At 37.0% G+C, this 26450-nt stretch overlaps 1 protein-coding gene across 4 annotated transcripts in view; it reads right to left on the bottom strand.

The window, feature by feature from the left end:
- Positions 1-26450, bottom strand: part of CTNNA3 (catenin alpha 3) — a 545392-nt gene that overhangs the window by 400926 nt on the left and 118016 nt on the right. For all 4 annotated transcript variants that reach the window (XM_074830309.1, XM_074830310.1, XM_074830313.1 and 1 more), the window contains 2 exons: positions 23645-23908; positions 16360-16563 (listed from right to left, as the gene is read on the bottom strand). In XM_074830309.1, the coding sequence (XP_074686410.1) occupies positions 16360-16563; positions 23645-23908 (468 nt within the window). The remainder of the gene's footprint in view (positions 1-16359; positions 16564-23644; positions 23909-26450) is intronic.

Genomic DNA, 26450 nt, shown 5'->3' with positions numbered 1-26450 from the left:
CCATAAACAAATCTCTACAACCTCCCCAGGTAACCTGGTTCTAGTGTTTCCTCATCTAATGGTTGACTTTAACCTAACATTGCACAGTTTTCACCTTTTGCCAATTACATTTGTTTTTCTTTTAACAGATATGGAGAATTACTTATTATGAAAACCTCTTCCATACTGAAAACATTATCATATTCCTCTTCGCCTCCATCTTTTCCTAAATTACACAAACTCAGTTAAGTCAGTTCTTCTTGCCTCTTGTGTATGTTCTAGAATCCTTGCTTCATTTCTCTTACCAGTCCACACTATTCTTAAACTGTGATGCCTAAAAGTACATACTGAGCTGAGCCCTACTCACGGTTCGTTTCATCTGTAATTCTGTACAGCTCCCAGTGTCTTATGAACAGTACCACTGTTAAGCCAGAAATCCCGCATTTTTATTTATACAGCTGACTTCTTCCCTGAAGAGACTTCATTTGCACTTGTCATTTCAACTTGCAGATTTCAGACCATTTCTCCAAATTTAAAAAAAAAAAAGGGGGGGGGGGGGAGAGGTGTGCTTTTACTGTCCTATAAAATACTTCAAATTCTCACCAGGGTAGCATCATTAAAACTCTCAGTAAATCCACTCTTCATTCCCTCAGCCTCCTTATTAATGAAAACATGTAATATATGGGAACCCAGGCCAGTCCTTGCAGGACCACACTTTATTAAACTATCCCAAGCTGACCTGCTATAGTACAAATAACAATTCAGTAGGAATGTTATTTTTCAGTGAACTGTATTTTCCCTTAATACTAAGTTAACTATGCTTCTCAAGTTTGCTTATGAAAACACCCTACTTCTCAGTGTGAAACACCGTGTGCTAAGTTACATTTACTACTTCCCTTTTAAGAACTAGCCAGCTATTCTGTTAAAGAACTGCATGTATTTGACAACACATATTTTGAAAATTTATCCTTCTGGTTTATCACCACCACCTTATTCTCAAGATTTGTGGGAAATGAACATTTAAGGATCTCCTGCAGCTTCTTCCTGGTTATCCAAGTTACAGGGACTGATCTATAAATTCCCTAGTTTTAAGATAAGTTTTGCTTTTCTATTACTTGCAAATACTCAGTCCTCACTGTTTTTTACAATCAAGGCCAATGGTTCAGAAACTCCTTTCTTAAATTTTCTTCAACCTCTTTTCTGGCATGTATTTCACTTTGTCTTATTAACTGCATTAAGCACTTATTCCCAGCTAACTATTTACACGAAACCTGAAGCAGGTAGAAAAATCATAGTATTTTTGAGTTACTGTCCCTGATTTAGAACAGTCTTTACCTTCCTCCTTAGTTCCTCTTATTAATAAAGGATTAGTAGAAACTTCTCTCCTTGCCTTACGTAACTTCTACTGGTTTTAACACATTCTGTGCCACAGCTTTTTTGACTGTGTCCACAATCAATCTTGTCTTTTTATTTACACTGCATCTCTATTTTATTTTCCAGTCACTAAAAAGCTCCTGATGCAGGCAAGTTGGTCTCTTTCTCTGCTTTCCACTTTTCCAGAAGTTTGCTTTTGTGCTTTAAATAGCTTCTACTCTCCACATTCTTTTGAATCCCTTGTCTTCGTTACAATCTTTTTTAATGAATGGTTTTGCTGTTTCACTTGTAATGTTTAGAATCATGTTTCTTATTTTCTTATAGTATTTTTGACTAAATTACTTCCAATGATCAGATTTCCACCCTCTTCTTCACTAGGTACTTCTTGCTTTTAACAGAAAAAAAAATTCTTTGATGCTATATAAAAACTTGGAGTGTGTCTTGTTGTATTATTTTTGCAATAGAATGTTTGTTATTTGAACAAAGGAGCAAGCAGCCATTCTGACATAGAAACCACGTACAAAAATTCATTCTAGCTAGTCCTCTTCATCTAGTCAACAGCCAGGCCTTACAGAACCGAGGGGAAGCTACAACTTTCACAGACAGATGGCATCAATGGTTTTCCAGTACTCCCACAACAGCATTCTGTTATAAGGTTGTCCTAAGCATGGAGCTAGATCTCACAGCAATCCCATGACACTGTTTTCAAACTCCTCCTCATTTACTTCCTCCTGTCACTGAAGATTGACTCTCACCATCAGCCAGAGTGAATACCAAGGACAGGATCGTGTTCCGGCTGTTTGCAAGCAACGCGTGTTTCCAGATTTCCAGGCTGGCCTATAGATCTGTATCACAGATACACACAGACTCTCCACTACAATAATAAACTAGAGAATAAAAAAATTAAAACTTCCACCCTTAATTAACAGTCAAAACAAAAATCTAAAAACTCTCCTCCTGGTTATTTTTCCAACCTCCCTATTTTAATTGAGCTGTAATAACTATTTGGTTTGTAGTAGTATTCTACAGGAGCTGTATCTAAATAAATGCCAGACAAATAATCTGAACATCTGACCTTTGCCAAACATCACTTTTGCTCCAGACATGGAAAAGCCAAACTCTTTGGCAATGTCTATGAATATACAGAAGTCTGAATTAATCACACAATTCACCTCTGTCCTCACCAGTTGAAGGGGAGGATCACCTCCTCCCATTGTTGCAAATGTCACACCTACTAATAAAATTTACCTTTTCTTTTTAGTTTTTTAAATGTACATTCAAGGGAATAGTATCTACTTCCTTCTTTAACCTCATCCTTGGAAACTGCCATCACGTAACTCATACACAACCAACATGACATTCAGTTATAGTGTTTCTCTGGAAAACCCAGTTTCCCCAACCTGGCTAACTACGTCTTTATTTTTTGTCTCAACCAAGAGCTAGTTATAAGCTAAAGATACATGCAGAACATACAGACTAGCATAAAACACATTTTGTACTGAAATAAATCAGTAAGGCACAAAACCAGGTGAAAGGAGGCAGGCCTCTGCTGTTTCTGAGAGAAAGACCTGTTAATCTAAAAAGAGGTGTTGGTATATCCAAGAAAGTGAAACACGCTCACATTTCTTCATTAAAATAAGCATTATTTTTCTATGGAAGTGAAAACCAGAAAAAAATTCAGGGATGAAAAACTCTAATCTTTGTAAGGAAGAATTAGCTGCAAGAACTAACAGGTGTGAGGAAGGAAGTACTCTAGTGAGAACCTCTCTATAGGTTCAACCTGAGGCTTAAGACATGCATCAAGAATGAATCTTTAACACACACCTTGCCAGGAAAGGATGATGAATCAGATGGATAAGGAGAAAGTGTGGGGGTCTTTCTCATTTCTCAGGGTGGACTAAGTTAACAGCTTGCAGCCCACAAAAGAGACAGTTCTGCTCAGCTAGCCCACTTCTGCACTCTCAGTTACTCATTCCTGTTTCCCTGGGCATGTATATAGCACTTGTGTAACCTTCTCAGAGTTTGACTCATCTCAGTAAAAGAAAATTAATGCAAAAAGAACAAGTGAACACTCAGTTTGACAAGCTCATCTGGCTGACAGACAGGGTAACCTAAGTATCTGAGGTAGCATGAGGAAAGGAACAGACCTGAGTGGCTGACAGTGTAAACATGCAAAGAATAATGGGACTACCTATTCCAGCTGAATTGAGCACTCAGATCGAAGCAAGGGGAAAGGGAAACTGATGAGATAGAGGAAAAAGCTGCTTCACAATGAGCATGATAAAACACTGGCATAGGCATCCAGAGTCAGTGGAAACTGCATCCTTAGAAATCTGACCTGATTGAACATAGGCCTGAGCAACCTGATCTAACTTTGTAGTGGGATATTTTTTGAGCAGGGAGTATCACCAGATGTCAGGTGTCCCTGATAACCTAAAATATTATATTATTGGATTTTAACTAATAGTTTAAACAATTAATATTGATGAAAGCTACAGAGATAAAATTAAGTAGTCAGAGGGCTTACTACTTGCTTACAATTCTATGAAACATTTAAAATGGCACTAACAATGCTACAGGCTAACTGGAAAACAAACAGGAAGAATCAAATCAGAAATCAAAACCATCAGAAACCAGCAATGTAGCTGACTGGAAATTCTCCAAAGGAATCATTTTTCTACCGAATTTTGCCAGTTTATCAAAAGCAGAATATTCCATGGAAATAGAGCAAGCGCAACAGATCTTCTGACAAAACACAGGCATATGCCCTGCCAGCTCTGCAAGATGGCCTTGGAACCAAAATCTGAATGTTTCAGATCCACTGCCCCAGGCTTTCCGGGAAGAACTTGGAGGTACCAGTCCAAAAATTTTGTACCAGGTACAAAAATTCTGTTCTTACAGCTCAGAGGGGCAGGTGTTCCGAGGATCACAGTAACTAAGGAGCCAAACAACCTAAGAAACTGACAGCCTTACCTGGAGCTTATTGAGATTTTGCATGCTCACTCATATGCAACAGCACTCTGGCTTCCCATTGGGATCTAGAATAATACTTCATCTCTCATCTCAACAATCTGGTCAGTTTGTCCACAGCTGTTCTTTAGTGGACAGGTATTAAACTGATAATGCTCTTGGCAATATCAGTCAGCCACCAAAAACATTCTAGTGTATTTCATTTCAAAATCTTGCTTTAATGTGTGCACAACTGAACATAGAAGGTGGCTGAAAGAATCCAGAAGGCTATTAGGCTTCTTTATTTTAAAATTCTAAACAAAAATCTTCCAATAACTTGAAAGCCAAGAAAACTCCATTTCCTAGACAATTATAGCAAGGATCAAAAATGTCATTATGAACTTGTCTCCTTAAAAAATGGCTACAAGCTGTCAAATAGCATTTCATGATTCCTTTACCTAGTCATTGTTTGGTTTCTACTGGAACTTTGCAGTTTTCATCTATTATTCCTCCTTATTATTCCAAACAGTAGACTGGAAAAATCATTATCGTACCAAAACAGTTCCTGCTTGTGTGCATATGCTCTCTCACACACACATTGTCCATTTGTACGTGTGCACAGTTAGGAAAGACATCTTAATAATACAGTGCTCTTTTGCTGTATTAAAAAAGTACTAATCAAGTTTCCAGAGAAGACATTTACCTTGGGCTCCAGTTTTATTTGCCATTAGCTGCTTCCAGGGTGTATGTAATTATTATACTTCTTATTTGCTCCTATTTACGTGGAATTCAAATTGATTTTTATTCTTCATTTCTCCAGCAAAGACCTAAATGTATTCAGTAAGAGAATGGAGGGAGGGATTCCTTTACCAGTTATCTTCTTTTACAGACTGATAATTCCTCCTATAGAATATTAAGGTTTTGAAAAAAAATTAGAAACATCACTACTTGATAGAAAAGATAATCCTAGATTATTTCTGAGTACAGCCCCTAGTTAAGTAGCTGGCTTATACTTTCTTTCCATCTTTGTACAATTTTTCTTTTGTTTTTGCTACTGATAATGAAACAATGGTTAAAAATAATTAGTATAACCTAAAGATAGCAAGGATTTTCCAGTAAATAGAGTAATTAGAATATTTTGCTTTATTTAATGTATTCTACTAAGCATTGCAGCTGTCTGATTTGAGACATTTTCTTCACATACTCAAACAGAAAGAAAATGAGCCAGTTGGCAACACAAGCTTAGAAAACAACCACAAGAAGCAGTTCTTGAGAAAAGCTGATCTTGAAAGGACTTTTTTTATTAATACAATGGTGGGGGCCATTTTGATTGTTTACTATTCCAGCCTTCTGATCATACATATTGGTCACAAATGTAATGACACAGAAGAATATTCTTCATTTTTATTTTTAGTTAATTAAGAAAAAAAAGAGTTGCACATCAGACAGAGAAGCAACTCAAAACAAATCCCCTGAAATGAAAGTTAAAATAAAAACCATGTGCCAATGAGTGCTGTTTATGGCCACAGACAAAGATCTGGTTTTGTTCTTTAAGCAATGTTTTGATTTTTTTTGAGAAAGAAAATGGAAATGTGGAATTTGAATTTAGATCCTCAGGTTCCCAGTCTCTTTTAAATCACTGTTTTAAGATCTGGCTGAATAGTAAAAACAAAGCATTAGAATTTGTTATGCAATAGTTTTATGATACAGTACTGATTTAATCAGAAGTGATCATAAGCTATTTCACATAAAACTCCATTCCTCATAAAAGAGATCAGTAGAAATTAAGCAAGAAATTAAGTTGAAAAGCCAGCTGAGAACTATGCAGATATCTCCATTTCTACAAAAAAGAAGTCACCTCTGGTTCTACAAATTAAGAACTGCAGCATCTCATAGGTTGCTGGCGTACAAATACTTTAAATCTGAGTAACTACAAGAAAAAGTTTTGTTTTGTTTTTTTGGGGTTTTTTTAGCCACACAGTAGACCTCAGCACTTTGACTGATGAAATTCATAAGGAGAGGCTTTAATCAACCACTTCCCAAATGATCCCTACAAGGAATTCAAGCTGTCATTCTAACCTTTGTTTTATATAAAAGATTAACTAGCACAGATTTTAATTTAGTAACTACTCTCCCTTTCACAACCTCAGGATTGTCAGATTATTCAAACTAAAGAAACTTTCATTTTACTACTTTATGTTATTTCTTGTCCCTCATTACCAGAGTATCTTTTTATCTTCCATTAGTAAATAATGAGATTTACTTTATATTAACAGAAGCTGGCAAGGACATCCAGGAAGTTGCACAGACTTTGGAATTTATTCAAATGTTTAGAATCACAGACTCCACTTACTGAAGTCAGCAGAGGCATCTGGACATCATCCAGTCCAACCCACTGCTCAAAGCATGGTCAACTACACCCATGTTCATTTGGATTTTGGATGGGAACTCCACAATCTCTCTGGGAAACCTGTTCCAGTGTCCAACCACCCTCACGGGGCTGGGGGGGGGGGGAAGAGTTTCTTGTTGTTTAAATGCAAATTCCTGTATTTCAGTCTGTGCCCATTGCCTCTTGTCCTGTCACTAGGAACTCCTCAGGTATATCTAGATACCATAAGGTATTTGTACACACTGATAAAATCCCCCTGGAGCCTTCTCTTCTCCAGGCTGAACAATCCCAGCTGTCTCAGCCTCTCCTTGTATGGTAAATCCTTAACCAGCTTTACAGCCCTCCACTGGACTCCATCCAGTATAGCCATGTCTGCTTGGCACTGGGGAGCCCAGCACTGGACACAGCACTCCAGATGCGTGTCACCAGAGCTCAGTAAAGGTGAAGGATCACCCCCTTGACCTGCTGGCTATGCTTTTCCTAACGGAGCCCAGGAGGCTGATGGCCTTTGCTGCAAGAGCATATTGCTGACCAACTTTGTGTAGGGCTTGGCCTTTCCCTTTGTTGAACTTCATGAGATTCCTTGTCAGCCCTTTTGTCCTGCCTGTTGAGGTGCCTCTAAAGGGCAACACAACCAGCTGGTGCAATAGCTATTCCTCCCAGTCCTGTATTATCTGCAAGCTTGCTGACAGTGCACTCTTCCATCATCCAGGGGATTAATGGGTTAAACAGCACTGGACCCAGTATGACCCCAGGGGTACACTGCTAGCTACTGGCCTTCAGCTGGATTCTGTGCTGCTGATCCCAATCTTTGAGTACAGCACTTTAGCCAGTTTTCAGCCCAACTCACTATCAACTTATCTAGTCCATACTTCATCAGTTTGTGTTATGAGAGACAATGTCAGAAGTCTGACTAAAGTCAAGTTAAATAACACCCAGCATGCTATCACACTGAACACGTGTTTAGAGTTTGTACAGATATTTGGGGTAGTGTAGGTTACATATTTAGCAAGTATGTAACATAAGTATGCAAGGCATTTGAGATTTGTTTAGAAAAAAATAATTCTTTCGTTAAAAAGTTGGATTTGGTCTTCATTTGTCTGAAATATCAATATTTTAAGGGTCCCCTAAACTATCAATGACTGATCTTTTTAATAAGAATTGTTACATAAACAAGAAGTAAAAGCCTTTTAATCTGAAACAGAATCCAATTTAGAAATTTGTTTGGAGAACAAAAATCAGCTGTCCTATACAGAGGATAAAAAACAAGACAAATGCATTCTGAAACACCAGTCTTCAGTAGTCTTCCTAGAAATGGCATACTAGCATTTTAAAAAATGATCAGTCTTTAACATCCTCCAGAAGATAGGAAACTGGTCAAGAAAAACCTCACGTAATGACAACCATTTTCCATAAACTGTGAAAGAAAAAAAAACCTTGTAAACAGCTAGATAGATGTTGAGTTAACAAATACTTTAATATTAATTTTTAATGCTTGTTTATTACCATAGTAAAGGATTTATTTAATCTTGGAGAGAGAAAAATGCTACTTTATTGAAGGTTCCCTGAAAAAAATTTTTCTTTAGCAACCCAATATATTCTCAGTCCTGTCAGGTATACCACATACAAATTGCTGACTATTGTACTGAATCATCCTCTACAGAGCCACGAGTCGCTCATCACGCTACATTACTTCAATGCAAGCCTTAAGTTAAGATCCAATTAATCCTGAAATAGCTTGGCTCAGAACCGTTAAATGAAAAACAGGGCTTAAGAACAGAAAAATCTTTCATTATCTTTCTATAGCTCACGTGCATAGATCCCAGTTTATTGCAAATTCTGTAAGACCATCTATAATCAGGTAAATTTAACTGCAGCTTATTTTTCAAATATAAATCTATTTGAGGAATTCACTAGACTACTTTTGTCTTTTAAGCACACTAATAAATCTTATTCCTGAACAGTTAGTATCTAATTTCCCCATAAAACTAAATGTTTGACAAAAGTTAGTATTCAGAAGAAAAATTTTCAATTACACATACTGCATATAAAATGTAAGAAAACCCACTACGGGAGTGTTCAAAGTCAACTGAACTAAGTACTCGGCCAATGTCAACAACAGAATGATGAAAACTACATTTTCCTGAATAAATGCCAGCATAATATGCCATATGGGCATACCAATTTTACTGGAATAAATCTTTTTTTTGAAAACATAATACTCGATAAAATCATTAAAACAACCCTGAATAAGAAAAATCCAAGTGTCACTTTCCACCCACACAACACACAGAAATTCTTATAGTTTAAATTTTGCTATACCCGACTTCCAAACTTCTCTGGAACAGCAGGTTTTTTTAAGTGTTTGAATATGAAGAGGACAGTAAAGTAAGAACATTTGAATCCATTCCGTTTACAAAAAGATGGGAATACAAGCTCTGCTTGTTCATGTTCCTATATAGAAATACAGAAAAAAGGATTTCAGGAAATCAGTTACTTCAACCACTTGCATGAATAACCAAGAGCTATACTGTTCTTGAAGACTTTAACCAAGGATTTCTTTGAACTCCCTGGTTAGTCTAGTCTACCACGCTTGAGCTCAGTTCTTCAACCAGAGAGCAATTACACAAAACTTTTCAAGATACATATTAGTGAAAGAAAGTGGAAGTAGCCAAGAAGGACGAGTCAAACTGTCCCCTGTTCTCAGCTCCCTAGACATCACTGGCAACAATATGGAGCATCTGATACTAAAGTATATTATTGAACAAATAACATATTTAACATAACTCTAAACAGTTGCTGTAATCTTCAGCTGTGTCATATATGATTGTTTGGAATAATTTTCATTATATGAAGAAAGTTGGAGACACATCAAGCTAAACAGATGAAGGTAGAAAGCTGTATATGAAAATCTATTTCTTCAGTCATAGCTCAGATCCTTTAATTAATGAGCTGAATTATCAGTTTTAAATTGATAATATCATGTAGTCACACAGACAGTTTCACTGGAAGCTACAATCAAACCTCTGTAAAAAGAAGTACACACCTTCACAGAACTGATAATATCCTTCCAGCAGTTTCACCATCAACAAAAACAATAAAGAAGGACAAACAATGTGAAAGTGGTAAAATATACATATTTAGACATGTATCAATATGTGAAGTGGTTGTAATACTTTTGATATTTGACAAGAATATTAAGAAAATTTTAACATGCATCATCGTATCAGTTTCCTATAGCAGAGCAAACAGCAGCTAGCAGGTACTGATATGAGAAGGTTTAAGTCATGAAAAATGTATTCATGAAGGAAATTATACATTCCAAATACATTTTCAGCATACTATTAAAAAATATTCATATCAGACTGTTCACTATACCTCCACTGCAAAACATAAATGCGATCTAGCCCCCAATTAATGAAACTTAAAGTGGCAGACACTGTTTTCTGACATAGCCTGTGTTCTCTGAAGCCCATCTGACAGGAACAGGTTAGGTGAACCCTTACGTGAATGGAGAACATAAGCTTTACCATAAAGAGTTTAGCAGATTAAAAAGTGTCTGGAGCTTTTTCACAAGTTCGGTTATTTGATTCATGCAATGTAAATTTTCTCTGGTAAGAGGTATCATTTTGTGCCCTAATTTCTTATTTATGGAGTACCAGTCTTTTCATATACATATTATTAACCATCAGTAATCCACTTTTCTGCAGCTACAGCACACGGATAATTAAGGGAAAATAGCCCCAAGAGATGCAAATATCTAACAAAGACAACCAGGCAATTCTTTAAATTAAAAATATGAAACATTCCCTTTTTAAGATGAACAGAATGTTTTCTTCAATCTGAAATAACTCTTTTGGAGGAATTCTTGCAATTTCCAGAACTACCGAAAATGTTTCCCCTGAGCACTGAAATGAAAAATCCACTGCTCAGAGCAAGATTAAGTAGCTTAAATGCAAGATACACTGCACCACTGCGATGATAAACCAAAGTGTCTTGTCTTCCCTCTATCCAGGGAAGCATTAAAAGTCTTCATCAGGAAACCATAAAGTACAAGTAACATGAAGTTTGAGGTACCTGTATACTTGAGGTATCTATATGTCCTTCCACTCTAAAAGAGTAAGAATGGCAATAAAATACTACACAAAACATTATCAATCACAGGCAGAGTCTACATAGAGACAGTGGGTCAGACCTTAAGCTATTGTTGAAGAGTACTCAAAACAGAAGTAAAGCAAGGCATTAGCACTCCACAGCACTCAAATTTATCAGTTGAGACAAAGGGTAAGGCCCAGATAAATAAAGATTCAGTTTTCCTTCCATTTTCTGGTTTTGAATTTCCAATGCTCAGGTTCCACTAAATGAACAACTTTTACAATTTGAAATCTGGATAGACACAACTGCAGAGGTCCCAACTATCCACTGCATCATCTTTCCTACAGCTGGACTTTCCCCATGGCTACAGAGGGTCTGTACTGCACACCTTTTCCTTAGGGGGCTCAGGAGAGTCCAGCTCACTCCCTGTCTCAGTTGTCCCCCTACTCTGAGGGATCCTAGCTCCCAGTTTACGTGTTCAGATCCAAATATGCCTCAAATCCAAACGTGACTCTCATCCAGAAGTTGTGGACACAAACCTGTGGTGAAGGAACAGGCTTCAGAGAACCTTCAGGGAACCCTAGAACATAAAGCTCCAGCAGCTGCATTTCAGTGAGATTCAAGTATGCCCTACATGCAATACAGGTGCTTCACTATCTGCCACCAACTACTTCATCTCCCTTGCAGCACCATTCCTGGAGTGACCCGATGCTGTCTGCCACAAAGCAGATGAGATTTATAGTCAACCTCAGCTTGGAGTGCCGTTAGGCTACATGGATGGTCAGGGTTTGATAATCAGTACCCTAGATATATAATATACGTATGTAGAAGGTGGTCAACTTCAGTCCACTTCCTGATCTGGCCTTAAGATAAAATGTATCATTAGTCTCCTCCTATTTTCTTAAATGTCTCGTTAAGAGACTGAAACCACCACTGGTGTAAGAAAGGATGGCTTAGCTCTGCTCCATGCCACACTCAGTACAGCAGTGCCACACACGTGGTATAGCTGTGGTACAACAAGCAGCAGCAGCAGCCACCACCTGTGGCACAAGAATCACAGAATCAAAATACCAGGTTGGAAGGGACCTCAAGGATCATGTGGTCCAACCTATCTTGGCAAAAGCATGGTCTAGACAAGATGGCCCAGCACCACGTTGGGACATCCAGAACTGCTAACTAAATTACTGAGTTGCTACTAGTTTGCAGTCACGCATTTCTGTGAATCATGCGTGAAATATTCTGTGAAATATTTTTAACAGAAGAAATTATTCTGTGGCACTGACACGTTTTTCAAATCTGTATGAAGTTGGCAAATGTATTTAGAAAAACAAAATATTGTTTTTATAAATACATTTTCAGATCTCAATGTTTCAGATTTTCTTTTGAAACTATTTTTAAAGATAGAAGACTCGAAAACATGCAAGCACTTTGAAAATTACAATGAAAATGCAAACCATTTTACTGACATTATTTGACCCAAAAACTTAGGTAATTTTAACATAAAATCCTAGTTGAGAAACAGAAGTTTTTTAAATACACAACAGGAAAGAATGAAATCACGACCTACCAGAAAAGGCATAAAGTATACTGGCCCAGCATGCATAACAGTCTGTGTGTACAAATACACACCAATATCCAGAATAAGATGAGTAACTAGTACAGCTAAAATATCATGAAACAACATTCCAAAAGCAAGGAAACTTTAATTCAGGAAAGTAGCTATCATACCATCAGTATCTGACCTTTCTTTACCAACTTTTTTCAGCCTTGTCTGAACAATCTAGCCAGTGATCTTTATTCAAACCCACAGGTGGGTGCAGAATAATTATTCTGACATACCCTCCCTATTTAATGAAGGCAGAGAAAGCAGTGCCTGCAATCATCCTAATTGCTGCTCACAACAGCCACTTTAACCCACACTCAATCACAACTCTATTATCCCTTTTGATCACCCAGATAAGTGCATATCCCTATTGTGACTGAGAGTAAAAGCAGACAGAGAAATCAAAAAACATGGAGTTAATATTGCTAATAACTTCTCATTTTAAAGGATGAGCAGAGACCAGACAAGAGCTTGTCATTAGGAAAATGCAAGTGCTTATTACTAGAACAAAATGACTGCTCCTATGGATACATTATTATCCACACACCATAGTATGATTTTGTCATTGATAAGCTATCCAAATTCACTGTAATAATTCCTGTTATTTGATGTCCTGAAATGCAAATATATCCCTTAAAAATATATGTCTGAGTAAAATGCAGAGAGGATAACAATAGTACAGAAATAACTCTAAAATACCAGAAGAAAAATCGCTGCCTTTTTAAAGAATTATAAATATATTTTCAATTTACTATATGTCTGAATTACCTTGTGAACAGAAAAATGTAAGGCCTCTCGGAGACTGAGTGGGTCTTTATTAGTGTAGAGAACATTTTGCTTAACTTTGCATTGCATCACCTCACTGTGATACAGCCTGTGAAAAACAGCCACTTACATGAAAGGCAGTATCTGCTGAAAAGATACTTCTCCCAGCTTGCCATAAAAACTCTAAATTTTATCACTGACACCAATAGGCCCTTGATTTCACTTGATGTCCTTAAGGCTTATTAGAGACTTCAAATAATTGAGAATAAAAACAAAGTAGGAACCACAACAGCTATATTCCTTATACTCTTTCAAATAGTTAGGGCTAAATCATAAGTTTCTGTACACTTGTTTAGGCACTGAGGGCTAGTTTCAAAAAAAAAAGAGGGTGCAGAACTCACACAGAATTTCAGCACTGAAGTCCTTGGCAATGATCATATTAAAGCTAAACACTTACCAGACAGCACCAGACCCAGGGGCTTTAGAGATACCCTGGATGTTACCAGTGTCAGTGCAGCTCATACAGCTTCCTGACAAACGAGCTGCTAGAGAAGGATTTGCGAAGGTGGCGCTTACTGTGTGTGGTGTCTCTGAAACAGTGCAGCTCCCACTAGCAACACTCAGATAGGAAGAAGCCTTAAGAAAAGGAATCAAACCAATATACTATCAAGAAATGACAGACACGTATCCAGAAAAAAAAAAAAAAAAATCTTCCAAGCAGCTGACTACTACAACTCATGTGACTGAAAAGAACCAAAATGATGGTGGGTAAGCCATGTTTTGTGAACCATATATCAGAATGAAGACAGGAACAAAAGATGCTCTTTGTGGATAATGGGCAAGGAAAGCTTTCCACTCTTACGTACAAGCTGTGATACAGAGCCTCTGTGCCTCGCTTTGGGCACAGGTCACAAATACACCATACACAAACAAACTCACATGAAGTATTACGAAGACAGTGCAATTGCTTGTGGAGTACAACAGTGTTCCCAAGGAGAGGAAGTGAACCACAACCTAGTCCTTAAATTGTACTATGTTAACAAATGGCTGGCATAATTTTTATAGCTCATTCAATTCACAGTCCTAGCTTATTAAAATTATTAATAGAAGAGCCCAGAAGACAGTGATAAATCAGCACTGTCTCCTGGATCTATCATCTATTCTTCAGTGAGAGTTGTGAAATGAAGTAACTGACACCTGATAATCTCCTTGAAAAACTTATTTAATCCAGTCTCAGTAATAGCCATAAATGATTCTTGATGAGAGATTTTCAATTGAGATCAATACTAACTGTATAAGCAGATCAAGAGCACTAAAAGCAACTAAAAACTTTAAATTCACTCCTGTCATTTAACCCTAGTATAATACTTCATATGCCTTTAAGTCCTTTGCATTTCTTCCTTTCTGCTTCCCTCCTCATCTTTGCCACCCTGTGCAGACACTGTGGTCTGCAGCAAATTATATGACATTTTCCCTTCTTGACATATTTAAATAGCTGCTTCCTAACTTGAGAAAGTCAGTGGAGTGAGTTATGTATTCTTCTTTTACGTTCAGTCTGCATTATGTAACCCTAAACCCATGATTATTTCAGAAAGATAATCACAATTTTATTCCAAGAGTCCAAGAGTTCAAGACCGTTTGACTTCCAATCATGTAGTTTTACTCCTGGCAACACATCGAATTCCTGTAAAGCATTCTTGGGACAAACCCACAGTGTTCTTTTGGACCAATATGAGTTGCTATACACTACGTCTGCCTCCACAGGTTAGAATTATAGAATCATTTACATTGGAAAAGACCTTAAAATCATCAAGTCCAACTGTTAAAGGTTGATGCCTTCCCTTATTAAACTTTCAGCCATTTAACAGCAAACCTGATCCACCCTAGAACAGATATCATAATAGACATCTGCTAGAAGAAGGTGTCAAAGACTAACATTCCAAGCTAACCAGAACTAAAGAAATCTCACATTTCTAACCCATGTGTAAAAGCACCACCTGAGAGGTTCAAGAATTATGTTGCATTCACCAGAAACTGCAGCTAAATTTTGAGTAAAAATATGAAAGCATCTTTATCTGGTATTGGGACTGAAAGAGCAACTTGAATTTACAGAAAATGAAATGTTAGCTGTAAATGCCACCTGGCCCCCAATAAAGAGAAGATATAAAAAAGTACAATATCTATGAAATGAAAAAACATCTGATATGTATAGATCATCTTAGCCCTCATACCTCATTATCCTAATGACAATAGGATAAGACAAAGAAAACAATCTCATTAGAACAGCTTCAGACTAGATTAACTAGTATGACTTAGAGAATAGAAAGGCATTTCAGCTTCCCAAAAAAAGAAACAAATAGCTGTATCATACAATTATCCTCTCAATGGGCTTGATGAATCATCTTGAAATATCTTTAGATAAGAACAGTATGTCTACAGAAAATGTTTCCAGAGAAAAAGCATGGTATTAACACTGTGTACCCATATTAATAGTATCTGAGTCTCCACTGTTTTATCATTTAACTGCCAGACATAAGAAATGCCAAATCCATTCTTTAAACCTAATAGTTATTTTTAAAAACACAATCAAACTATATTCCTTTTCAAAAATTCACAGATGAATTGGCCTATAAGCATGCCAGACAACCAGATTTCTGGATTTACTGAACAGTCCTAGCTTTCTAATTTAGCAATTCAGTCATTTTTACACTTAAACTTGGTGCTCTTACACAGATCAAATATAGCGGTGTGGACACTCTAAAATGATACTAAGAGATTACTTACATTTTAACAAATTATTATTTAAATTGTTGCATTCTACAGGAACAAAGATTACATTTTAAAACTCTGGTCTAGGAAGTGACATTACGAAGAAACTCTTGTTGCTAGCATATGAAGGATTATGTCTGTTCTGTACTAGTGACAGTTTGCAAGTAAAATAACCTAAATGTGTACATTGTATCTGTAATACAGCATTTTCCACGGACTATATGTCATAATACAATCCATACTCATTATGGAGATCTGCATTTAGCTTTTGCTTAGATTTATGTCGGAAAAGTGTTCCTTTCAACCTTTTGAAGAGCATGTTGAGAAACATAGGTTAAACTCTAATTTACACTAATTATAGGTTAAATTGCAATATACACTAAAATAGGCTTTGAGACAGACATTAAAAAAAGAGGAAACAAGTGTGATTACCTACATTGTTTATGTATTCAGAAAGCAGGTCTTGGAGAGCTTGGCGGATAGCATTGCATTCAGCAATGATACGTTCTCGATGAAAATCACGTGTGCAGGAGGAATCAGCTAGCAAAGCTGCTCCACTGATAATAGCTTCCAGACGTTTCTCTAGTGATGGTCTTATTTTCTCTTCATTCACTACAAGAGGATCCAGGATAATTAAATTCTGGAAAATATTAGGAGTACAGGTAAGAAAAGTCAGCCCAATTAAGTTGCTGCTTTGTTTTTTATCTGCATGAACTACAGTGACATTATGCTTCCTAGACATGCAACTAACCCTTTCCCCTTGTCGTATCCAGCTTGACCATGGCAGGTTCCATTTTCCCTACTGGGGCTATGCGTACAGGTCATTTGCAGACAAAGCCAAGTTCTCTCTGCCATTCAGATCTCCCTAGTTCTAAGCCAATATCCATGTCATCAAACCCTACTGGCCTGGACCCAGCAAAGACAACAACAGAGCCTTCCAGCCAGAGCTAGTTTGCACCTAAGCAGCTCATAGAACAAGTAGAACAAGATCACATCTATCTGCAAGCCATGTTGACACCTTCTGACTATAACTGCCTTGTCTCCAAGTCCTTCCTCTGTTTCCTACTTTTGCTGCATGAGATTCAAGATTTTCATCCTCGGCTTCAGTCTCTCCTACACCATATCTGGCATTTCTTCATCTACAAGGCATCTTACTTCCCCTGGAAACAGAAATGCTATTTGTCTGCCTTTATAAATATGCATGCACTCATCTCTGCAGTATCTATTTAGTCTATCCATCTTCACAACATCATACTCTACAACGAAAAGGTATCAACCCCATTTTATAAACAAAGAACTGAGGCCCAGACTGCCAGGTTCATGGCCATACAGAAGGTATGTCAAAACAGGCAACTGCATCCCATCTTCCCAAGTTCTCAGCCAGCATTGTTCCCTCCCCTTCAAGTTTTGTCACTGCGGTTGTAAAAAAAGTATTTCTTCTTTCAAACTCTTTCCTGTGTCTGTCCACATTTCTTAAGGGTCATCTGTCTTCCATATCCTCCTATACAGTGGGACTGCCTTGTATATTTACCTTGTAAATTCTTAAAAAGAAGATATATATCTTATGCTAAGCTTGTAACATCTATGTACAATTATGACACTGTATATGAGTTTACTACTCAGTCATATTCTGTGTTTTATCTAAGTATCTCAGACCAGAGTCTTAGCTTTGTCTGAAAGAGGGGTTCAACACCTCCAAAATTTAGTATTTTAGAGGTCAGGAGGGCCTCTGCGTTTAACACAAAAACAGCAGTGCTAGCTCACAGCTGTGAATGTTAAATCAGATTACACAGGCAGTCTACTTCTGCCAATTTTTAGTCTAATACAATCCTACACTGTGGCAAAAAGACACTGCTGCTACCTTTAACAGGCTGAACATAGGCAAAGATCAAAATAGTAGCTTTTGTCCAACAATTGATTTTTCAAAGGACATAGATATAACTGTCCTTTTTCTTTTCACTAGCTAGGGTAAACAGAAGCAGACAACTCTTTTGACATGGTAAAATTATATTTGTGTCTCAAGCAAATATACTAAAGAGAAATAAAAGGAGAGGTGATATTTTCATGAAATGTGAAAGTAAATATATTCAACCTGCAGCATTTAAAGAAATATAAACTAGTAATTTTTAATCTAACTGAACATCTGAAATAGTATCACAGTCCAGATCACCAAACCTATATTCCACATAAATCCATTCACCTGTTACATCCACATGTGGTTCCAAGCCTTCAGAAGAAATATTAAACAAGAAAACTATGTCATATACCCTTAAGTGGAATTTAGGTCAGGTAAATCAGAATTTATCTGTGCTTATACAGTATGTGCTGGACTACTTTTAAGCTGGAGAATTTTAATTATTTTTTTAATTTAGATTTAATATCATGATTTCAGGTACTGTCTAGCTTAGTCAATCCTAAAAGCAGTGAAAGTGTTCTATTAGAACATCATAAGATAAAAGCTTAAATAGCTAGGAAAGGGGACTTCAGTCACCTTGAAATTTTCTTGTTGGTTATTATTAACATTCTCTTGCATGCTGGCTATGATTTAGTGAAAGGAAGACTTTGTTACATATTCAATCCTCCCATCTTTTCTGAAATATACAATTGTTTTGAGACAGCTGGGAGATTCTCAAAAAAAAACTAGAGAAAAATCAGACTTCATGAACTGAATATTTCCAGAGGAAAACAGTGCAGGTTCTTTCTGCATTCTATGTTGTTCAAATGGAAGCTTATATTTCCCAGCTTGCAGAATCAGTGTAGGTTCCTAAACATTCCACCTCCACTACTGTTCCATTGCCTTGAAGCCCTCCATCTCATTTTAAAACATTCTAGTTATCTAAGTAGTCTCAGCACTTCAGCTCCATACTTGCTACCTATTAAAATACATAAAATCAGCAGACAATGAACCTCCTTAAACCACCTCTGTAAAATCTTCTAGGATCTAAAGTTCTATGCTTTATGTTATGCTTTGTACCAGAAAACTGGGACTACATGAATTCTAGTCCTCAAACTTCCACAGACAATGACTAGAAAGAAAGGTACTAGTGAATTGCTGTCTGTCTCCACATTTTCTGTGTTGAATTTTGGGATTTTCATACCACTGTAGAGTATCACAAAAAATCAGGCCAGTGCTACTGCAATTTTCTGTTGTCCATTCTGAGAGACTATAAGAAGTCTAAAATTAAGTTTATGGACTTGTTTCAGCAAGTGACAGGATAGACCATTAAAATGGTTTATAGGTCTATCTCAGGTGTTTATGTGCATTCAGCAGATGAAACCATAGATTAAGTATTAACTATGTATTTCCAAGCTCCTGGATTTTCTCAAACTGATGTTCACCTACCCAGATACACATAATATACTGAAAAGGAGTTTATGTGCAAGCAGGAGGGAAAGAGCTTAAATATTTCAAAGATGAAAACCACAGCTATTTGTATATCCATAAAGGCAACATATTAACTCTATATCTCTTAATTTCCTAATTAAAAGATGTAAAACATATGTTGATCATGGAAATGTTAATCTCACATGCAACTTTGGAACCAAAGCCAAACTGGGATGAAACAATAATTCGCCCACTCACAAAAACAGAGCAAAGGAAACAGGCAATCCACTCTTCCATCCTTCTTTGCAGGAGAAGCTGGAGCCAGTTAAGAACCACTCGTTAATTACAAAAAAAACCCTGACTTTTGCCCTCTCCAAGAGGGAGAGAGAACAAAGCTGAAATTTTGCCAGGGCCTGGCAGACCCTGCCATGAAGGCTAAAATCCAAAGAAAAGAAAGACCGCTTGGACAAAATGAAGATGGCTTGCTCTTCTACTCCAAAATATCTCCATATACCCTAACCTCTTGCTCCAGATGGAGCCAGACTGGCTCTCTCCCAAGGAACAGCATAGGAAGTCATTTTGCTTTTGCAGGCAACTTCTTAATTGCCCATGCCTAGAGCCAGACCCGATAGGAGCAGTAATCCAGCTCTTAATGTCATCAGAAGCCTTCCTAATGCAATTAAAACATTAAGACTCCTGTGTCCTTTTCTATAATAGCTATTTCCACAGAAGGAAGGAAATGTACCTGAAGACACTGTTCTGGAAGGGTGAAGGCAGTAAGATAACATTTGTTCACAAGGATAACTTGGAGACACGTTAAGAATATTAGTATAGGGCATCCATTTTTTCCTCATTTCTTCTCTTTGCTGAGCTTCCTTACAATAGTGAGATTATGGCTGAATGCAAAGGAAAACTGCACCAAATTTACCTGGAGGCAAGCTAAATTACTGCATGTCTCAAAGACAATACACATTGCGGGGAATTAGGGAAATGCAGTACAGGAAATTGTAAAGTGGTAAGAAGTGACATTAAGGACCCTGAAATTCAGGGGAATTAATGCATAACTTTAAAAGCAGAATGAAAATAGTTTTAAGCAGTAGGAACAGTGTTTTCCTGTGTAACAAGTGTTTAACAACTGCATTATCTAGGTCTTTGTTACTTTGGCTATATCCAAAGACACAGCAAAATTAAAAATGAAAAAGCTTTGACTTTAATAGCTAGCATATTAACAGAGTTTTGGAAAACTGCATAAAACTAGTCATTAAAGTTTAAATATTTACTTTTTTTAAAAAAAAATTAACTTACACCCAATAGATTATTTCATACTAATCTTAAACACAAAAGACTCGTCCATGATGATCTTCTAAGAATGACAAGGGAAGGCACTCTAAGATATAGTCAGTTTCCCGAGGCCAGGACACCCTTTTCTGATGTGGAAGACAGGTTTATTTGTGTAAAGAGATTTGAAAGTGCACTCCTCAATTCACATTACAGTCCTTAATATCAAAGTGTTCTGTGGTACCTCATCTCTGCTGGAGTTGTGCCACTTGGTCACTATTGACTGGAGCAGCAACTTCACTGTTGCGTTCCTATATCTCAGGTAAGCACCCTCAACAGTAGGCTATACATACAACGTTCATCCTAATGTAAAACACGCCTGCCAAGTAGAATATTTAAGTGTTACCTTAGCAACAGCCAGCTTCATTGATTGTGGAAGACTAAGAAACACCTGAAGGCTGCAGCAAATTAGCCATTTAGCTAGCAAAATGACTGCCTTCAAATCTCAGACAAAACAGGAGTAGAAATGTCTTCCTTTAGGAGGCAGTTTGTAGAAGTTCGTGCAAAGATGGACAAATAGCACTGGCAAAAAAGCTACTACAGTTCACCTCTAAATTAAAAAAAAAAGTCTAGACAATAATAACCAGGAAAATATGACTTAAGATTCTGCCCACAGATTAAACTCTTCAAGCAATGTCAAATATTTATGATCAGTACATCTACACAGAAAAGACGATCCAATTTCCAACCAATCAGAAGACAAGCAGTTTTGCTTTTTTAACAGAGCTAAACAGTGGATAGCTGAGTTCTTAAGCTTAAGTGAGCATTTAAAAGGAGTTATTAGAGCCCTATTTTCTCCCTCATTGGTCTTCTGATTAACAAAATAGAGGGATCATGAGTATCCAGAAACCTGGTTATATTTCCTAACATTTTGGACTGATTTACAGTATTTTGACATCTCACATGTAATTGCTCTGCAAGATAGCCATGGTCATTAAAAGGACCACATATCAGATGAATATGCTGACAGAGTCAGGCATGCAAGAGCTGTATCATTTTCTGAGAAATCTCTTTACATTCACAAGATGCAACACCTGTGAAATGCATTAGATAAAAGAGCATGTAGGTGCAGGTTAACACAGACGTTAATATGTAATTAAATTTGTAATATTACAATTTTGTGGGGTTTTTATGACATGGTAGTTATATGGAGCCTTTAAGAGGAACTCTTGAGAGCCTACTGATTTAAGAGTTAGCTGCTGTTTTACTGGTGGCTTCCTCACCTATAAATCTGTAACGACTTCCACACTGCCAGCACTGGCAAAGGAAGAACGACATTGCAAAACATCTAGATACTAGATTGTTGGGTAAGCTCCTTGATACATTTCCACACTATAAACATTTAATGAGATTTGTTCCCAACAGACTATTTACTACATCAATCTATTTCATGGCACCATATTTGCAACAAGAAGATAGAGCAAAGGTTATTTCAGGTCCTTAGCCAATAGAACTTTCTGTAAGAAAGAAAAAAGTGCAACCATATAATTCATAAAATCATTTTAAGAAGTTAAATGCTCTATAAATTGTGCTTTATCTAACTCACACAGCTTCAATTCCCATTTATATTACCTAGGTAAAAGTATATTTAAAACTCCATAAACAAATGTCTTTTTACAACAGTCAGACTTTTATGTTCTTATACTTCCAAATAAAAACAAATTCAATCCAAAAGACATTTTTTTCCATTTTGTGATTATCACAAATCTTAAATTTTAAAACAGTAACAAATTCATTACTTTTTTTTTAAGTCATTAAAATAGTAGTGCTCACATGCAGTCAAGATTAATTCATCTGCAGTCAGATGATTGAATCCTTTTGCCAAATTTTGTTTAAAAAAAATTTGTAAATAAAACAGGTAAACAATAGCTCTCATTTAAAGTATGCAATTTTTCATTGTGAAAAAGTCATGTATTACTCTTAAATGTTTCTTTTTCCTTCCATTTATTAAGAAAATAGATTAGAAACTATAAATTTAAAATCTGGTGTGAGAAGAAAGGAAGGATGACATGTAACATACAATTGTAGCCTGTTCCTTTGGGGGGAAAAAATCTGTCAGATTCAGCTTTGAGCACCATCGAGAGGTCTGCTTTGACCAATAAACTACCACTACAAGATTTGTGTATTCAATGTACATTTACAATTTACATTGAAAGTTTTAGACAAAATCTGTTACCATCAGTCATAACACCAGTTCTCCTGAAAATGCGTCAACGCTATCGGAATTCTGTGGCTGAGATCTGATAAGTCCAAGAATTTACAACCAAAGAAGGCCCATATTTGCAAATGTGTTTAGAAACTTTCATTCCTATTGTTAATCTGGCCACTATACTGTTGATCTGCCTACATCAGTTACACCAGATGAGGTCTGTAATCTCATCTTCAGGAGGTCTTTTACCATTTTTGACATGATGGAAAATAACACTAGTAAGAGCCCAAGCAGCCATGAGAAAAAGGGAAAGCTCCATACAAAAGCTTAGGATCTGGTCAGGAGTAGAGAAAGAACTGACTTTTCTCCAAGTATTTGTTTAAATAATGGAAGTAGACATGCAGAATTTGTGAAAGCATTTTGGTTGTGTCACTTTATTTAATGATAAGCAGAAAACCTAATTAGGTTTCTAAATCCTTCAATTATAAATTACATAATGATCCCAATGACAAGTTTTGGAGTCAAAGACTTCAACTTGCATTGTAGTAGTTCAAATGCAGTCAAGGTAGCAATGATCATCATCATCTGATAATGACTGTTTGTAACCTAAACTCATGGGTTCTGCTCACTTATTCAAGGATGTGTCTGTCTCCATCATTAGTGACACACTTAGAACTAATTCTTTCCTGATGTTTGAAGGAAGCCAAATATTAAACATACATGAAGACTTAATTCCAAACTCTTTTGAAGGAAGCAACCCCTTCCAATGAACTAATTTAGAGTGATACTATTTATGGTAGGACTAAGCAGAGCATCAATTTCTAATGCCTTCAGGTCCACCACTTATGATAGCAATAGTTAATTAAAGAGAAAAATCCAAAAATGTTGCAGTCTCACAGGTTTACGTACCTCAAGCTCATCAAGTGCACTTCCAAGAGTAGCTGTGTGAGATGTACGTTGTCCCATTTTATTTCCAACTCCTTGGGAAGCATTAGAAATTACATTGAGAGCATTCTGTATTTCATTGCAAATTGAATCCTTGCTGGCTGTTAGGGATGCAACATCTGAATGTTCCAAACAAGCTGAACATATTGAATGTAAGAGAGAGGAATTTTCCTTCAGGGATGCACGTGCTGCAGCAATTTCATCTCGCTGATTGCTAGATTTCAAATCCTGTCAGCAAAAGAACATGCTGTTTATTTCCAAAAGCATTTCAAAACTGACAAGAAATATATAAACAATTATTCTTCTATCTCTACTCTGTTTAAGGAAACATTGAGTTAAATTCATCAAAGATTGTGAAAATGGACTACAACAGTACTTACAACTGAATCATCTTTATCTCACAGGAAATGAACAAAGGCTGTTTAAAACAACCCCATTTATTGTGTCTTATAGTCAGCACCATGAACTGTCCATATTTTCCTTATTTTTAAGCAGTTTTTCTATGAGAAAACTGGCCTGGAAACTAGCTGTCATTTCTCCCAGACATGCGTCTCTTCATAAGCAATAGAGAACAGAGGTGCAGGCTGGGTTAAGCAAGGAATTCTGTGGATGTTGCATCTGAGCAAATTCCCTGTGTTTGCTTCCCTGCCTCACCACTATATGTCCTGAGCACGCTGCAGAAAGGACCAGCAGGTCAGGGATGAGAATCCTATACTCCTGGGAAATGGAAAGCGTGGAAGGTGTGGAAATGAAAAAGGTGCTTGAGAGAAGCCATCTCTGTGAAGTGTCACTGACTGTTTCTCCTCTCTCCCTGCTACGTACACACTTAAAGCACTCAGGGATCTTACCACACTCATCTTGCTCCTCTCTTCTCCACACAGATCTTCTTGAAACCCTACTGCCTCCTGCCAGTACAGACAACAAGGAACACACAGCTCAGTCGAGCCGCCAAGTCAGATTTAACTGTTTCCAGGAATCAAGCTTGAGAGCTGTTATTTGGACAGCTGAAAGTTATGAACTTTGGGACAACCATACAGTCAGCATCAGGATTGTAAGGAGCCTCCTTGCCTCATCCTGTTTTACTCTAGACATTCTCCCCACTCCCATTCTCATCTTGTGCCTTTGAAAAAAAAAAAACTAGTATATATTTGCAAAATGACTTGGGTGAAGGAGACAGTTAAATTGGGGGGGGGGGGGGGGGGGCGGGGAGGGAAGGGAAGGGAAAATAGCACATCAGAACAATAAAACCCTGTGGCACCAGCTTCAAATGAGAAGAGGCACAATGAAGAATGAATGACAAAATGCATACAAAACTGCTCACAGCATGCTCTAAAGCAAGCTGGAGTCTTTGTAATGATTTTCCTTTGCATTGCATCAGGCTCTATATGCACTATTTACAAAACTGTCACAATATCCACTTCTCACTGCATAAAGTTTACAAGTTTATGGCTGAAGAAGAGAGCATTCAATATTCAATGAACCAGTCCTATGTTCTTAAAAATCTCATTTACCGCAAGGTATGCACTGGACATAGCATTGTCTCTTACTTCCTCAGGCTAACTTGGAAATCTCAGGAATACAGTAAAAACCATACAAACAAAAAAAACCACCGGGAGAGGGAGAGCCTTAAACAGAAGCAGACAATGGTTTAACCAGCTGATCATCTGAGTTAGAAAATTGAGTCATTTTCTTGGGCATATTAATACTTAACATAGTTTTACATTTTCAATAAACAAATATATATAAATGAATCACCACTGCACAGGAATGACTTCATTACCCAGTGTGCTCAAATCCAAATACTAGTGCACCTCCAACCTTGGTAAAGCATCTGCAGTTTACCTAGTGCGCTCTCAGCAAAAAGTGTTCTTTATTTGTAAACACGGACTCTTGTTGTAATCAGTGAATTTATCTTTCCTACAATTAAATTACAAGACAACAGAACGCCCTCTTTTCTCTTGTGCTGCAAGGAAGCTACAGACCTAGAGATACAATGGTAAGTCAATATAACACTTCAGTCTAGCGGTCTTCTGTTCTTAACCATTTCTTACTTTGCTGCATCATATGCAAACAATCAAACTCAAAAATCCCTTCAAATTACTTCTTCCCTCTAAAACAGTAGTGTCTAACCAGGAATGAGGGGTTCATAAGAAATCCAAAACTGGCAAGCCAGTGGCACAAAGCCAGTAATGGCAAGTCAATAACACAGCATCTGGAAACAGTCCAAAAAATTCAATGTGTTGATGTTTTCACAACACAGAATATTTTTTTCACACAATACTGTGTACAGTTTCAGAATCACAATATTGGTAAATTCACCTATGAAGGTCTTCACTTTTGTTCAATAACACTTTTTTTAAAAAATTAATGCTTACACCAATGAAATTCATCATTACTTTGTTGTTCAGTTGTGAACCTTGGACAGCCCCAGAGAAGCTGTAGGGCCATTGTTCTTTTTAACCTTGATGAAGAATTAATTCCTCAAAACTTTTCATGTGAACAGGAAGAGACAGTTGATAATCTTAGTCTGATCTGCTGCACAAATGGGCAAAAAAAAACCCCTACAACTGAGTGATTTTTCTATCAAATATTTGCATATGTGGATTATCAGAATAATGTAAGTAGTTCTCTGAAGAAGGAAGTTAATCTCTACAGATTGTTAACCCATAGTCCATAAACTTTTTCCTCGAGAGAAAAATACAGAAACTGTCCAATCCCTTTTTTACTTGTCAAAGAGAATATACCACTAGAAAACACAAGAAAGCAACAC

The sequence above is a fragment of the Strix aluco genome, chromosome 7 (genome assembly GCF_031877795.1).
Source record: "Strix aluco isolate bStrAlu1 chromosome 7, bStrAlu1.hap1, whole genome shotgun sequence".
Taxonomy (NCBI): domain Eukaryota; kingdom Metazoa; phylum Chordata; class Aves; order Strigiformes; family Strigidae; genus Strix; species Strix aluco.
Note: the sequence above shows the minus strand (reverse complement) of the source record. Positions and strands in the feature narration are given on the sequence as shown.